Source organism: Mugil cephalus, chromosome 6 (assembly GCF_022458985.1).
Source record: "Mugil cephalus isolate CIBA_MC_2020 chromosome 6, CIBA_Mcephalus_1.1, whole genome shotgun sequence".
In the NCBI taxonomy this organism is placed as follows: Eukaryota; Metazoa; Chordata; class Actinopteri; order Mugiliformes; family Mugilidae; genus Mugil; species Mugil cephalus.
Genome location: NC_061775.1, coordinates 22,628,086 through 22,641,654, shown reverse-complemented (window position 1 = coordinate 22,641,654; position 13,569 = coordinate 22,628,086). Strand labels below are relative to the sequence as shown.

The window sequence follows — 13,569 nt, the reverse complement described above, 5'->3', positions numbered from 1 at the left end:
GTGCAGTCCTTTTTAAATGCCATTTACAAATTGTGATGAAAACACACAAGAATAAAAGTACCAAGCACCAAAGACATACAAGAGTACAAACATGTAGTTTTCATACATCTAGGAAATATTCTCAGGTTAAATCAGGGTCAAATGTGGTCTGCAAGGTCACCTCTGTATGAACGCTGATTACGTACACTATACGCAATGTTAAGTTGTGAGGGTGTGTGCAACGGTATAATTCCTAGAAGAATAAAAAAAAAAAAAAACACACGGCTCGTCGTGTTTCTTCATTACAATAAATATTCTTGGCGGGTCAACATCCGGGATTTCATCACTTTCAGAGGTGGGCGTAAGTAGCGCCGCCCACCCCCGAGACGTCACAGGCAGCGTGGCGGGCGCGCCGTTTTTTTTCTTCCTTTTTTCAGGAGCGCGCCTTCTCGCTACCAACCGTCCATTCTGTCAGAGCCAGTCCGGACTAGACCGAGTGTGGACGCGCCTCCGAGAGCTACCGCCATCATCTACCACCAGCTCCTATTAGCCGTGCCTGTTAGTCGCGTTTTGCGTCTTTTCTCTAACCTGAATCGACCAACTCTGAATTCGCATTAAATATGTCTAATATCGTTTGCTGTCAAACGCCTCAGGTAAGCCCTTTTTATCTCTCTGTCTTGGTGCCGCTTGTCGTCTTTGTCGGTTAGCCGTTAACGGAGAGAAACCGTTAAATCTGGCATTAGCCGCAGTGGTCGTCATCCATTATCTCGATATTCAACTTGCTCTTTGAACAAATTGTATTTTTTTGTGTTCGCTTTGGCTGAGAGGAAGATGCTAGAAATGGCTCGAAAGCTTTACTGTAGCGAAATAGGCGCGGGACGAGCAAACCACAGCTTTTTTTTTTTTTTTTTTTGTCTTCCTCAGACGACGCGGATGTGTAGTTCATATCGGCAGCCCGGCGTAATGGCAAATTGGTAAAACTGAATGTCAGTGTCTCTTCCGACTCAAACAAATGACCAAACGGAGCTGTAATTTAATGAATTGCACCGGCGTGGCTGTCTCATGGCTTCCGATCCCCGGCTAAAGCAGCAGGTTTCCCGGAAGGCTAACACGTATTAGCTTCCAACACATCTGCCGCGTCGCTCCAGCTGGATGCCCACCTCCCATGCGAGGACAAGTATTTTTTTTATTGTCCGCGTTTGTAATCCGTGGAAATGCCCACTTAATCGCATATTTTGGGGGCTCTGATTCCTGACCCAATTTCTAGTGGCGATGTGTGTGTGTGTGTGTGTGTACGCTAGCTGTATGACTTACGGCAAATCGCCAGGCAACGTGGTCCTCCTCACCAGAGGAGAGGTGGGGAGATGGATGGCATTGCAGCGAATAGACAAGCATGAGACTTTGTGGCCAATTGCAAGACTTGCCCACTGGGGGATGGTAGGTTAGGTTAGGGTAGGGTAGGGCAGGGTAGGGAAGGGTACATGCCGTCCTTTACGAACCGTACATTAAGTGTCATACGTGTCGGATTTTGCGACAGTCCCCTTAACCACTGTGTTGATATTTTAGCTTATCACTGGTTGTGGTGAAGAGCTTGTCAAGTGAAGGAATTCGTCCGTCTGATTCACATTTCCTGGTGTCCCCGCTGCCTATGGTAGTATTTGACCTACTGTGCTGTTAATCCGGATCTCAAGATGGCAACCACGTGGAAAATTCCCATGTAACAGGCTGTGGATTAATTCTAGTGAAAACGGGCAAGAGACACTATAAATGAGAATATTAATGTGTGTGTGGCCATGCCTAAACTGTTATGGGTATTATCTTTCTTAGAAGATAGGGGAGCCCCCCCCCATCAAGCAAAAAACCCCACACACATTTGGATTCCTTCCTCATTTCATTGTCTTGTTAAATATATTACAGCTGACTTATGCTTCCCATGTATTCAGGGGATCTGTCTGTCTATATTGCATTTTTATAGACATAGAGCATGTACCTTGTACATTGCCTATTTATTTTTTTTATTGTCACCCCACATTTAGGGTCTTTCTGCAATGTATTATTTATATTTAAGCAGTAAATTTCCACTGAGTGAACCTGACTTAAATATTCTGCAGTGCCTCTTTTCGCCACTGGAGGGGTGTCTAACAAGTGTTTATTGTCCATCTGAGTCCCTCACCCTTGTTGTGCCTGTCTAATCAGATGGAAAACGGGAGAAAGTGCATTCACAGCCACCCTCTGTGACAAAGTTGCGAACCGTGTAGATCTTTCTCTTTCAGGCCATTTTTTTTCTCTCTGTGTTTCCCCGTTGTCAAATGTATGGCCACATCCCCCTGTACTCCTCATACTCCTCATCAAGTCTGACCGTTTTGTCACCGTTTGTTCTGCCACAGATGTGACCTGAGTTATGTGATTTCCTTTTTCTCAGTTTAGTTTTTTGGTCCCGAGCCTCGTTCCCACATAAGTGACCAAAATGGCAACCGCATGCTTCAGTTGCATAGCTTGTTGGTGTGCGGTGTGGTTAACACATGAGTTTTCATGTAGCCGGAAACACTGGTGTAAAATGGGTCTTATTATGTTCATATTAATGAGATAGGAACTCGTAGAGAATTTTTTCTAGAAAATTGAAGGCACCGTTTGTCTTCCAGAGCTTGGAGTTGAGAGTGAGGTAGGAAAAATAAACAGGGAAACAGTCCAGTGTGGTGGACCCAGCCATGTGGAGGAACTGAGCATTCAAGCCTTCGCAAGGAGTCTGCTGCCAGATGTTGCGTAACAACCAAAACTGGGTCAGTGTTCCCTCCATCCACAAGCAGACAGGGTGAATTATAGCTTTCCATGTCAGCCTTTCTATACGTGCTATTCAGTGCGATGTTAAAAGTCTATGTTCTAGTGTGTGTCATCGTGCTTGCACATTTACTCAGAAAATTGTCTGGCACGCTTCTTAAAATGTCTGGCACACGTCTTGGTAATATTACACATGTCCCTTTCAACCATTTTTCCTAAAACCATCCACATATTTTTATTGTGTTTATCTTTTAAGCTCAGCTACGTATGATCGTTTTATATGGACTCACTCTCACACGCGACTCAGTTCGCGGTGCCTGTTAAGCAGCGCAAGGTACATTTTCAGAGGAAGCAATTAATTTTTCATATTTCCTTTTATTTCTCACCCCGTCACGCTGACATGGCCATTATCACGTGTCCGTACATTTTGTCATTTGCATCGTGTTAAGTGTTGCTAAAAAGATTTAAAAAAAAAAATGGTTTGGTGCAATCTGATTCAAAGTAATCCTATCGCGACATAATTCCTGCTTTTTTTTTTTTTTCTCTTGGTATCTCTTGATATGGTTTTGGATTTAGTAGGTCTTTGGATTTATTATTTTGTTTTTTGGCCAAGTGTACATGTGTATTCATGCTTTTAGAGGTGCTTTTAAATACTGGATATATTAGTAGTTGGAGATGGCTGGAACAAAGCTTTACATAATCTATTTATTTTGCTGCTTGACAGCATTGTTTCCTTGTACAGCCAGTTGCTTTTTAGGCATGTGTTGTTGCTTATATATATATATATATATATATATATTTCCGAACAACACTAAGTGTATTCAAAGTGCTTTTATGTCTTAACAGGGCTTGTATTTGTCAGTTGAATACAATTACGCCATTAAAAATATTATTTCAGTACAAAATGTGTCGCACACCATTAGACTGTGGATAAAATGGTTATTTTGGCAGCTCACAAATGGCGACGTTAGCTGATAACTCTCCACCTTGAAGCCTACAACTGGATTGTGCACAGTCCGACAGGCCTAACAAACAGTACTTGCAAGGGTAAAAAATATTTTTTTAATAATCTTTTTGTTTTTGCAGTGTGACAAGGCCAAACGCTAAATCACCTCCAATGGTCACATGTTCCCTTGATGAGTAGAGACCCGTGGTGATCTGTAACAGGGCCGTTGTTAAAATTCAGCTCACACAACTTAACATTTTACATGAAACTTGTTGCGCAGCGAATCACAGGCTTGTATCTGAGATGTGCTGCTGACAGCAGATAAAAGTGACAAGTACAGTGCATGTGTGTAGATGCTGACTAAATGACAGATTTTTTTTAATGAGCTCGAATTGCTTGCACAAAGCAAAGCTGCCCTGAAAAGGCTCGTCACATGGGGCGTGGATACAGTTTCAAATGATGGGGCAGCTGCTGTAGTCCATCTCGTCCTCTCTGCCCATGTGGGATGGTAATAAAACCGTCGGAGTCATGGTGCACGTTTCATTCTATACATGGCGCGGTAGCGAGGTGGTTAGCCCCTGGGATTAAGTCAGTCGTGTTAATTTCTTGTGAGATCGATGTCTCTCTTTTTCTGGGTCAGTTGATTTGGAGGCGAGTGAATTCTGAACTACGAGCGGATGCTTCATGCGAGTGTGAGTGCGGTTGTTGTGTTTGAAGCACGAATAATGGCCAACTTAAAATCACAATGCAGTTGTGTAAGAGGACCTTCTGACTGTCTGAATGGCCGTCAGAAATTGCTCCCTCCTGCATTGTGCTTATAGGTCAGTTGCCAGAAACGAGAGGGTTCCAGTTGGGAGGAGCCAGCCGACAAGGCCGGTCACATAAGATAGCTTTGGAGTGGCCTCACTTCAGACGGCGCGGAGACGGAGCTGAAGGCATGAGACGGATTAAACGGTCTTGCTTGCCCTGGTGGGATGTAGCAGCAGGTGTGGAGATTTAAAGAACTAAATGGAGGGTGTTAGAAGACGAGGAGTGTCAAAGGCACGGGCTTAGTTACAGCTGCTGCGTGTCTTATGCTTTATAGCGTTTTTGGATAAAATGCCGGTTTCCGCTTTTGAAGTTGTTGAGGATAAATTGTAACTAGAGGAACTGGCCTTTGTTATTGACTTTATTTGGAAAACGATTTTTCTGAAGGTGACACTGAAAGAGTGGACAAGGAGAAGAGGGGACAGTGTTCTTAGCCGCCATCCAGTGTGCACGTGGAACTGACTCATGCGACACGTTGCTCCGGTGCCAGGAACAGGCAGCCTCAGTTTGAAAAAAAAAAAAAAAAAAGCCAAACTCAACTCCTTTTTCTCTCTTCTTTTTTTTCTTCTAGGTTATAATGTATGACCAACACAGAATAAGTACAACTCTATAGCCAACGGGATCCCGAGGACTTGATTACAGTCGCTTCAAGCCTGATAGTTTGTCCGTGCGGCTGCTCCCCCTCTCCCTTCTGCTCACGCCCGTGCAGTCGACTGGCATTTCTTCTGACGACTCCCCGTCCCTCTCCTCGGGTGAAGAAGACCTGGTTCCACTGTGACCTCAGTCTACTTAGCCTCTCGCCTTCATTTAGTTCCTGTCTACTCTCGGCAGTGGCACTTCCCTGGATTTGCATTATTCTCTATTAGGTAAGACCATGACTAATGGATAGGACAGATTGTAATACACTATGCACGAGCACCTAATCCTAATCCTCTCTCTGGTCATCAATGAATGAAGCCAGCTATTACAATGTTGCATAGTTAAAAGCATGAGTGCAGCAGAAAGCCGGTGTGTTGGGGTATTATTCCAGTACTTGGCACAAATGTTTTTTTTTTCTTCTGTTGTCTTCAGGAAAACCAACACAATTTACCAAGATGATTCCAAACGGTTATCTGATCTTTGAGGATGAAAGTTTCCTGGATTCTACCGTGGCCAAAATGAATGCTCTGAGAAAGAGTGGTCAGTTCTGTGATGTTAGACTGCAGGTACGTTTGTTTTTTGTTTTGTTTTTTATATCATTTTATTCTCCTTAACAAATGCTGGGCCGTCCTGATCGTCTGTCTCTTCATTTGTCCAGGTGTGCGGTCATGAGCTGATGGCTCACCGTGCTGTTCTGGCTTGCTGTAGTCCCTACCTGTTTGAAATCTTCAACAGTGACATCGAGCCTCACGGAGTCTCTCATGTCACCTTTGAGGACCTGGACCCAGAGGCTGTGGAGATCTTGCTCAACTATGCCTACACTGCCCAGTCAGTAGCGCCTTTGGCCTTTGACCTTTTGCCTCTGATCTTATCAATGCAATATACTCATGCTTTTGGACATGACTGACCACACATTTTTTGTTTTTGTATAACAGATTGAAGGCAGACAAGGAACGGGTCAAGGAAGTTTACTCTGCAGCCAAAAGGTTCAAAATGGAGCGAGTCAAACAGGTATGGCCTTAAATCACGCTCGTGTCCTGCATTTTACTCAAAAATCTGATTGTTCTCAAGATTAAATCTTCCTGTCTCCCCCTCCTCAGATTTGTGGTGACTACCTGCTGTCTAAAATGGATTCCCAGAATGCCATCTCCTTTCGAAATTTTGCCAGCTCTATGGGAGACGGCAGAGTTTTGGCCAAGGTGGATTCCTTCATCCAAGACCATCTGCTGGAAGTGTCCGAACAAGAAGACTTCCTTAAACTTCCCCGCCTCAAGGTACATGCTTCAACTTGCATGTCAATCTTCTGCAGACAGATTCTGTGCTATGAATAAATTCCAAAAGATCATCTAATTATGACGCAACAAGACCTAAACACATTAATATATGATACTCTTGAAATCAGTTGTCTTAGGTAGCCCACATATGCTCTTGTAATAACATTAACCAGACGCCTTAGGTTGAATGACAGATGATTTTTCCGACTTTTACACGAGATTAACAATACTTGGAGGTTGAAAGTGAGCCAATGAAACCCTGCTGAGATGTATTTGGAGCAATAGTGTAGGCAGGTTTGAGCGTGGAGGCTTTTGTTCAGACTGCATCAGGTTCTGTACTGAATTAACCCACTCACTGAGTTGCAAATGTACGAAATCATCTGCATGTGTGGTGGGTTTGACAACCAATCTAAAATGACACTATCTTAATTATTTGACATTTCATGGGAGTTTTTTTTTGTGTATTGTGGATTTGATGATTGGACAAAAAAAAAAACGCCGTCTTAACATATTGCTTTGCATTTGCAGTATAAATCTTTGATGGACATTTGGCATTCATTGTGAAATACATTACAGTGATAAATCTTTCATTTTGCTGACTTCCACAAGTTGGATCTTAACCCCACAAACAATCAACTGATGCTTAAAATGAATTTCATTCACAGTGAATCGATCAATTTCATTTATTTTTCACTTTAAAGCAGAATCTTATTAGTTTATTGTGTTGTTTTTCCTACAACAATGGCAAAATAAAGCAATTCTGCAGGAATAAATCAATTAATCCCATGTTGCTAGTGCACAAATTGGTACGTGTGAATTTCCTATGATTCAGTCACTTCACTGTGCACGACTCTAACTCCCATTTCCCCACCTGTGTGTGTTTACAGTTAGAAGTAATGCTAGAAGACAACCTGACTCTGCCCAGCAATGGCAAGCTCTACTCGAAGGTACTCAACTGGGTGCAGCGCAGTCTTTGGGAGAACGGAGACCAACTGGAACGACTGATGGAGGAGGTCAGTATCAGGTCGTGCACTCTGTCAAGCCAATCTTCATTCTCACCCCGCCACTTCCCCTCCCTCTGACTCCTCCTGTTTTTGACATTAAGAAGGCATTAAGGGGGTTGAAGTAGAAATGGCATGCTGCTGTCATGCTGCTATGTCAGGACTGTTCTTTTTTTTTTTTTTTTTTTCTGTCCTCTCATTTGTTGAGGTTTTTGCAGTAAGACACTCTGTACCCCCTGAACCATACTACAAATTAGAGGTGAGCTGGAAAGCACTGTCGTTTTGCAGTCGTTTTTTTGTTTACACTGTTCTCTCTTGGGTATGTGGTTGTTTTACGTACAGCCCCATCTTGATTATTACAGTGCCCTTCTCCTGTGAAACACAAAACCCCAAAGGTTTCTCAAAGGTCTGACCCTTGATTCTGCTTTCTCACTGCCACTTTGCTATCTGAACAGGTGCGTGTTTCTTTGCCCCGGCACTAACAGGCACTCCTCCCCGTTGATTTATCTCCCCTGTAGGTTTATTAGCAGCAGCAGGAGACGAGACTGAGGAGCCAGGACTGAACCGCCAGGGTAATGAGTCAGAGAGAAAAGAGAGGGAGGAGAGGAGCACTACTGCCTCTCCACAGCTTCTCTTTGCAGCCAAACGACACTGTGCCCCCATCTGTCCATGCCCCTCACACAGATGAATCCCATTATGCTTTTACCATAAAACATCGCCCGCAAACCTTCACCAGTCATTACATCTAATTGAAAGCCCCTTTACTCCCTATTCGATATTGTTATCCAGGGCCATCTATCTACCGGTACATAAAAAAAATAAAATAATAATAATCACTTAGATTTGACATTGGACAGAAGCAATAAAAGTAAATATTAAAGTAAATAAATTTCATTTAAATTTAAAATTATGCGCCATCACCGCGATTTTCTTTATTTTGTCGTGACTCGCGTTATAAGTTTTGCTGGGATTATCCATTACTGCGGATACACGTTCGGGCGAGTGGCTCTGGATTTGACCGCCCGCCGTGGCAAACTTCTCCGTATAGAGGACCGGTCTCCGAGTAGCAGAAGGCGGGAAAGAGTGCCGCTTGCCGCTTGCTGCCGCTCCTCCTCCTTTTCATTCTTCACAGAAGATCTTTCCAGATGCAGCCTCTCAATTTCAACCTCCTCTTTTTATAGATGCAAATGAAGTGGAGACCCCGCAGACACCTTCTTGAGCTCAAACACTTAACCCACTCTATGCAGTGGCAGCAGCATGTGTCTTTTTAAAGGAAGCTTTCCATTCAAGCGACTGAAGATCCAGGCCTTCGTACCTTCCCCCCTCCCTCTTCCTCTTCACAGCACTGCCTCCCCCCTCCTCCTCCTCCTCCTCCCCCCTGCTTCTCCCCTCCCCCCCACCCCCCCTTGCGGGGGCTCTCAGTGTGTTGCCATGGAGACAGCCACATGGGTATGTTGTTCCTGTTTGTGTTTCAGGTGCAAACGCTGTACTACTCACCTGACCATAAGCTGGTGGATGGAGGGCTGGTGATTGAAGGGCACAGTGAGGTGTTTGGTGGCGAGGAGGACCACCTTCAGTTTGTTCAGGTACTCAACAGCTTGTGCCTGGCTTAACCAAACTGAGAGTCGCACTTTGCTTGGCAGCTTCGTTTTTACAGCTCGTGCCCTGCCACGCATAGAAACGCTACACGGCCTGTGCCTGGCTACAAGTAGAAATGGCTCATTTGATACCGTAATACAGCCACAGCGTAAGGACTAATGTTAGCACGTTATCAAGACATGAGCTATGATGCCTGCTTTGGCTGTGCTGTTGGGCGTATATTAAAAGCACATTTTTATTTATAATCTAATTGCAACCAGCCGAGTGTGAGCAGTGGTGGCTTTGTCTCTGTCTACCATTTAGAGTTGCGACTGAACCGTCAGATCTGTTCGCAGCGTGATCTGAGACTGTAGTGTGCGGTGCTGTGTTGTTGGCTTTTAACGGCGTGAGATTTCCGTACATGTTCGGACAAGATTAATGCAGGTCCACGATGCCACGGCTACGTTAGACAAGCCGGATCAAAGATTATGTCGGGGGTGTAATTAGCTGGCGTTGGCCGCTGGTTGGGCCTCTGGTGCAAGCTTGGCTTCTGTAGCTGCACTGTGCTCTTGCAGAAGAAACCCGTACGGGAGAGCACCCAGAGACAGATGAGCTGCAGCTCCTCAGGAAGCCTGTCGCCCTCCAACCAAGCTGCAAATGCCCCAAAGCAGACTGCCAGGAGAGAGTGGAAATACATCGCCTCCGAGAAGACCACAAGTAAGATCGCAAAGAACTCTTTCTAGATCTAAAAACGACTCAGAAATCACTGAAGTGCAATTTCTAATGATCTCTAATCTTAACCCCAGACAACACCTACCTGTGTCTGGCTGTGCTGGACGGTGTGCTGTGTGTGATCTTCCTGCACGGTCGCAGCAGCCCTCAGACATCTCCCTCTGCCACACCCTGCCTGATGAAGAGCCTCAGCTTCGAGGCCCAGCCCGAGGAGCTGGAAGAGCATCCGCTCTCGCCCATGCATTACGCGCGCTCGGGGCTGGGCGCTGCAGCCCTGAATGGAAGAGTCATCGCAGCAGGTTAGCACTAAAAGGATTAAAACAGCCATCCATCCGCTAGTTATTTCTGCTTATCCTTTAGCGGGTCACTGGGGACTGAAGACACTTCCAGCCGAGTAGGAGCTGGCAGTATATATAATGTGTAATGTAATTGGTTGAAGTGAGATGAATGTACAGTAGGCTGCATTGCAACTATGTGCTTCAATCTTGTCTTAACATACAGTGAGCAGATCTCACTCTTTGGGGTTTTTGTAGAGAAAAAAAATGGAAGCAGAGTTTAACCCTGGTGCATCTTTCTGATAATGTAGGAGGTTACAACAGAGAAGAATGTCTGAGGACTGTGGAGTGTTACGACCCCAAGGAGGACCGCTGGACCTTCATCGCACCCATGCGGACTCCGAGGGCTCGATTCCAGATGGCTGTTCTCATGGTACAGTTCACTATCCATCTTCATCTCACACAGTAAAGTTGGGTTGTGGATGTCGGCCCAGGAGTGTAGCAGCATTTTAACCAGGTTTCAATTATCCAGTGCAAATACTTAAATATTTATTGACTCTCGGTCCAAACAGCGTGCCCCTTGCCCTTGTTTTAAACCTGCTATCGTCTATAACTCGGTCCATTTCCGCGTGTCGCAGGGTCAGCTGTACGTGATCGGAGGCTCAAACGGACATTCTGACGAGCTGAGTTGTGGGGAGACGTACGATCCACACGCTGATGAGTGGGCTCAAGTGCCAGAGCTGAGGACAAACCGCTGCAACGCAGGTTCGGCCCATGTAACGATTCTGTGAAGAGAGACGCTTCACTAAGTTAGTTAGTTATTTGTTAACTTGTTGGACTCATTATTTTCTCCATTGTCTGAAGGTGTCTGCTCCTTGAACAACAAACTGTACGTTGTGGGAGGGTCGGACCCCTGCGGGCAGAAGGGCCTGAAGAACTGTGACGCTTTTGACCCTGTGACCAAAACCTGGTCCAACTGTGCCTCCCTTAACATCAGTAAGTGTCCACACAGTCTCACACAAACACTAATCCCAAGCATTGACGAATGTTGAAGTAAACACACAATCTGAACTTCTTACTGTCTCGTGATGTATTTTTTTCCGGCCTGAGCCACGATGCAAAGTTTAATTTCTTCGGCACGCTGTGTTTTCAGGGAGGCACCAGGCAGCAGTGTGTGAGTTGGATGGCTTCATGTACGTGATCGGAGGGGCAGAGTCGTGGAACTGCCTGAACACTGTGGAACGCTACAACCCCGACAACAACACCTGGACTCTGGTAGCCCCCATGAACGTGGCTCGCAGGGGGGCCGCCGTTACCGTGCATGCCGGTGAGCTCGCCTGCAGCGTGTAGGAAGTAGAACCAGATATTTAGTTGAGGAGTTTTCCATTCTAACCTCCATCGCAACCTCCGTCTCTTCTCAGGCAAGCTGTTCGTCGTTGGCGGCTTCGACGGCTCCCACGCCCTGCGCTGTGTGGAGGTGTACGACCCCGCCCGCAACGAGTGGAGGATGCTGGGCAGCATGACGTCGTCGCGCAGCAACGCGGGCGTGGCCATGCTGGGCGAGACCATCTACGCCGTGGGCGGCTTCGACGGAAACGAGTTCCTGAACACGGTGGAGGTTTACAACCCGGAGACGGACGAGTGGAACGACTGCACCATGTCCCTGTCCCCCCTCTCTGACTGAGGAGGGGGGGAGACACGGAGGAGGGAGAGAGAGCGAGGGGTTTTGTTGGGGGGGAGTTTTCACAGTGCTTCACCTTTTTCCAAACTAACAGGCTTAGTGACGTAATCGTGTTTCGTGACGTTCTGTGTGTATGTATGAGCGGGTATGTGCGGGTGGGGGACGAAGGGGAAGTCGGGGCGAGGGTCTTCAGTGAAGACTGGCTTGTATTTGACGGGTGGGGAGGGGGGGAGGGTAGAGGGAGGGGTTGTTGCCTAAAGCAACTTGACGCCTTTGCATATTGCATACAATGTTTTCCGTGCTGTATATATTTTGTTTCTTCCTCATTTTTTTGTCATATGCCAACATTTACTACACATTTAGTGCTTTTCTTTTTCTCTTAGAGTTCAAAGGTTTGTCATTTTCAGGGTTTTCAGATGAACTTTCTACTATTGGTCACTGACGATGTGACACAGTATGGAGTGGTGATAGTTGACTGTTGGAAAGTTTCAACTTTATTTAACAATATTCCTGTTGTGGAAATGTAGTTTCTTGCTCGCATATTTCAAGGTCAGTGGTTTTCAAGCCTTACTCAAGAGTGTGAGTTGATAAAACACCCGTCATGGCTTTTTTTTTTTTTTTTTTTTTTGTCATTTTAATCAAGCTGGATTGCTTTTTGAATCTTAAATGATGGCCTTTTTTATATTTTTTATACACTGCTGATTTACCAGTAAAAAAAAAAAATAAAAGTAGTAGCAAAACAGCTTGAGTCATTGAATCTAACCAGTGCCAGATTTAGTTCACTTCTTGTGCACACACACACCACGCACAACCATGCTTTGCTAACCAAACTTTTGTTATCGTGATTTAACTAATTGATGTTTGTAGAGATGCAGTTTACTGAAGATCCTTGTTTTTTTTTTTTTTCTTTCTTTCTTTCTCTCTTGTGTTTTAAAGTGTCAGGCATTGGCAGATTCTTCTGGAAGGAATGTTAAAGAAAGAAAATTATCACATTTGTAACATTTCTTAATTAATAAATCATTTAAATCTCCGTCCGTCTTCTGCCTCGTTTCTAAACGTGTGCGTTAGTGAATGACTTGTCAATACGACCAAATTTGTAATATTTAGGTCGGCGGCAAATCTGCAAAGAGCTTTTTTTTTGACTGACCTTAAATTTAGGCTTTACTGTCACGTCAGCTGTTGGAGTTTATTAATTACTGCAGATCACTGCTGTCTAAGCTTTCATTGCCACAGTTTTCCTCGGGGACTACTGCAGTAAACCAGGGTTTTTTTGTTTTTTTTTCCTGCCGCTCCTCTGAGTGTCTTTTTAGGTGAGATTATAGTAAGCTGGCTAACGGAGCTCAGCAGGAAGCCACGACGACGACGACGACAGCTTCTCTCTGGGCTGTGGAAGTGTTGAACGAGGACCAACAGGGCTGACTGCATCTGCATGACCTCAGACGTGACTGGCGGCCCGCCAGAGCGGGTTAAATCCCCGACTGTGCGCTCATTCACAGTTTAGGCTCAGATAATCCCCGCTGGCACACCTGACCATCAGAGGAGAGAGAAAAAAAAAGGGGCCATGTTTTGCAGGAAGCAGAATACGTAAAATAGGTCTGTTGAAGAGACAGAGAATGGACATGGGCCTTCTGATGTGTTGAGGGGGAGGGGCCTCTGTGGATCGTCCCCACAGATGTTTGATGAGTTTGGGATCTAGTGAATTTGGAGGCCAGGTCAACACCTCGTGTTGTTCTTCATGTTTTCTTAGTTGTTCCTAAAGTGTTGTGTCAGGCTGCATCCTGTTGGGTGTGTCATCATTATGAGGGTGGGGGGTGAGGGGGCCAGTTGCCCTCTGGTCGTCGGCACGCTCCACCTGTCTGTAAAACAAACCATCTTTTAA

General features: G+C 45.3%; 1 protein-coding gene across 2 annotated transcripts; it reads left to right on the top strand.

Annotated features, from left to right (window-relative positions):
• The first annotated feature begins 436 nt into the window (after positions 1-436).
• ivns1abpa (influenza virus NS1A binding protein a) lies at positions 437-12,720 on the top strand. 2 transcript variants are annotated; one of them, XM_047586664.1, is made up of 15 exons: positions 437-632; positions 5,082-5,376; positions 5,582-5,715; positions 5,808-5,977; positions 6,085-6,160; positions 6,250-6,423; positions 7,311-7,436; positions 8,900-9,010; positions 9,578-9,719; positions 9,809-10,033; positions 10,321-10,442; positions 10,648-10,774; positions 10,874-11,005; positions 11,163-11,336; positions 11,431-12,720. In XM_047586664.1, the coding sequence occupies exons 3-15, from the start codon at positions 5,605-5,607 to the stop codon at positions 11,691-11,693; spliced, it is 1,953 nt and encodes a 650-aa protein (XP_047442620.1). In that variant the 5' UTR covers positions 437-632; positions 5,082-5,376; positions 5,582-5,604; the 3' UTR covers positions 11,694-12,720. The 2 variants fall into 2 exon arrangements, with proteins under 2 accessions (XP_047442620.1, XP_047442621.1); XM_047586665.1 differs by lacking the exon at positions 437-632 and adding an exon at positions 4,172-4,689.
• The last annotated feature ends 849 nt before the right edge of the window (positions 12,721-13,569 follow it).

Bases quoted from the DNA above. Each gene is read 5' to 3' on its own strand.
- ivns1abpa (XM_047586664.1), top strand. From the start codon at position 5,605: ATGATTCCAAACGGTTATCTGATCTTTGAGGATGAAAGTTTCCTGGAT. The intron at 5,716-5,807 runs GTACGTTTGTTT...TCATTTGTCCAG, and splicing joins TCTGTGATGTTAGACTGCAG to GTGTGCGGTCATGAGCTGAT. The intron at 5,978-6,084 runs GTCAGTAGCGCC...TTTGTATAACAG, and splicing joins AACTATGCCTACACTGCCCA to ATTGAAGGCAGACAAGGAAC.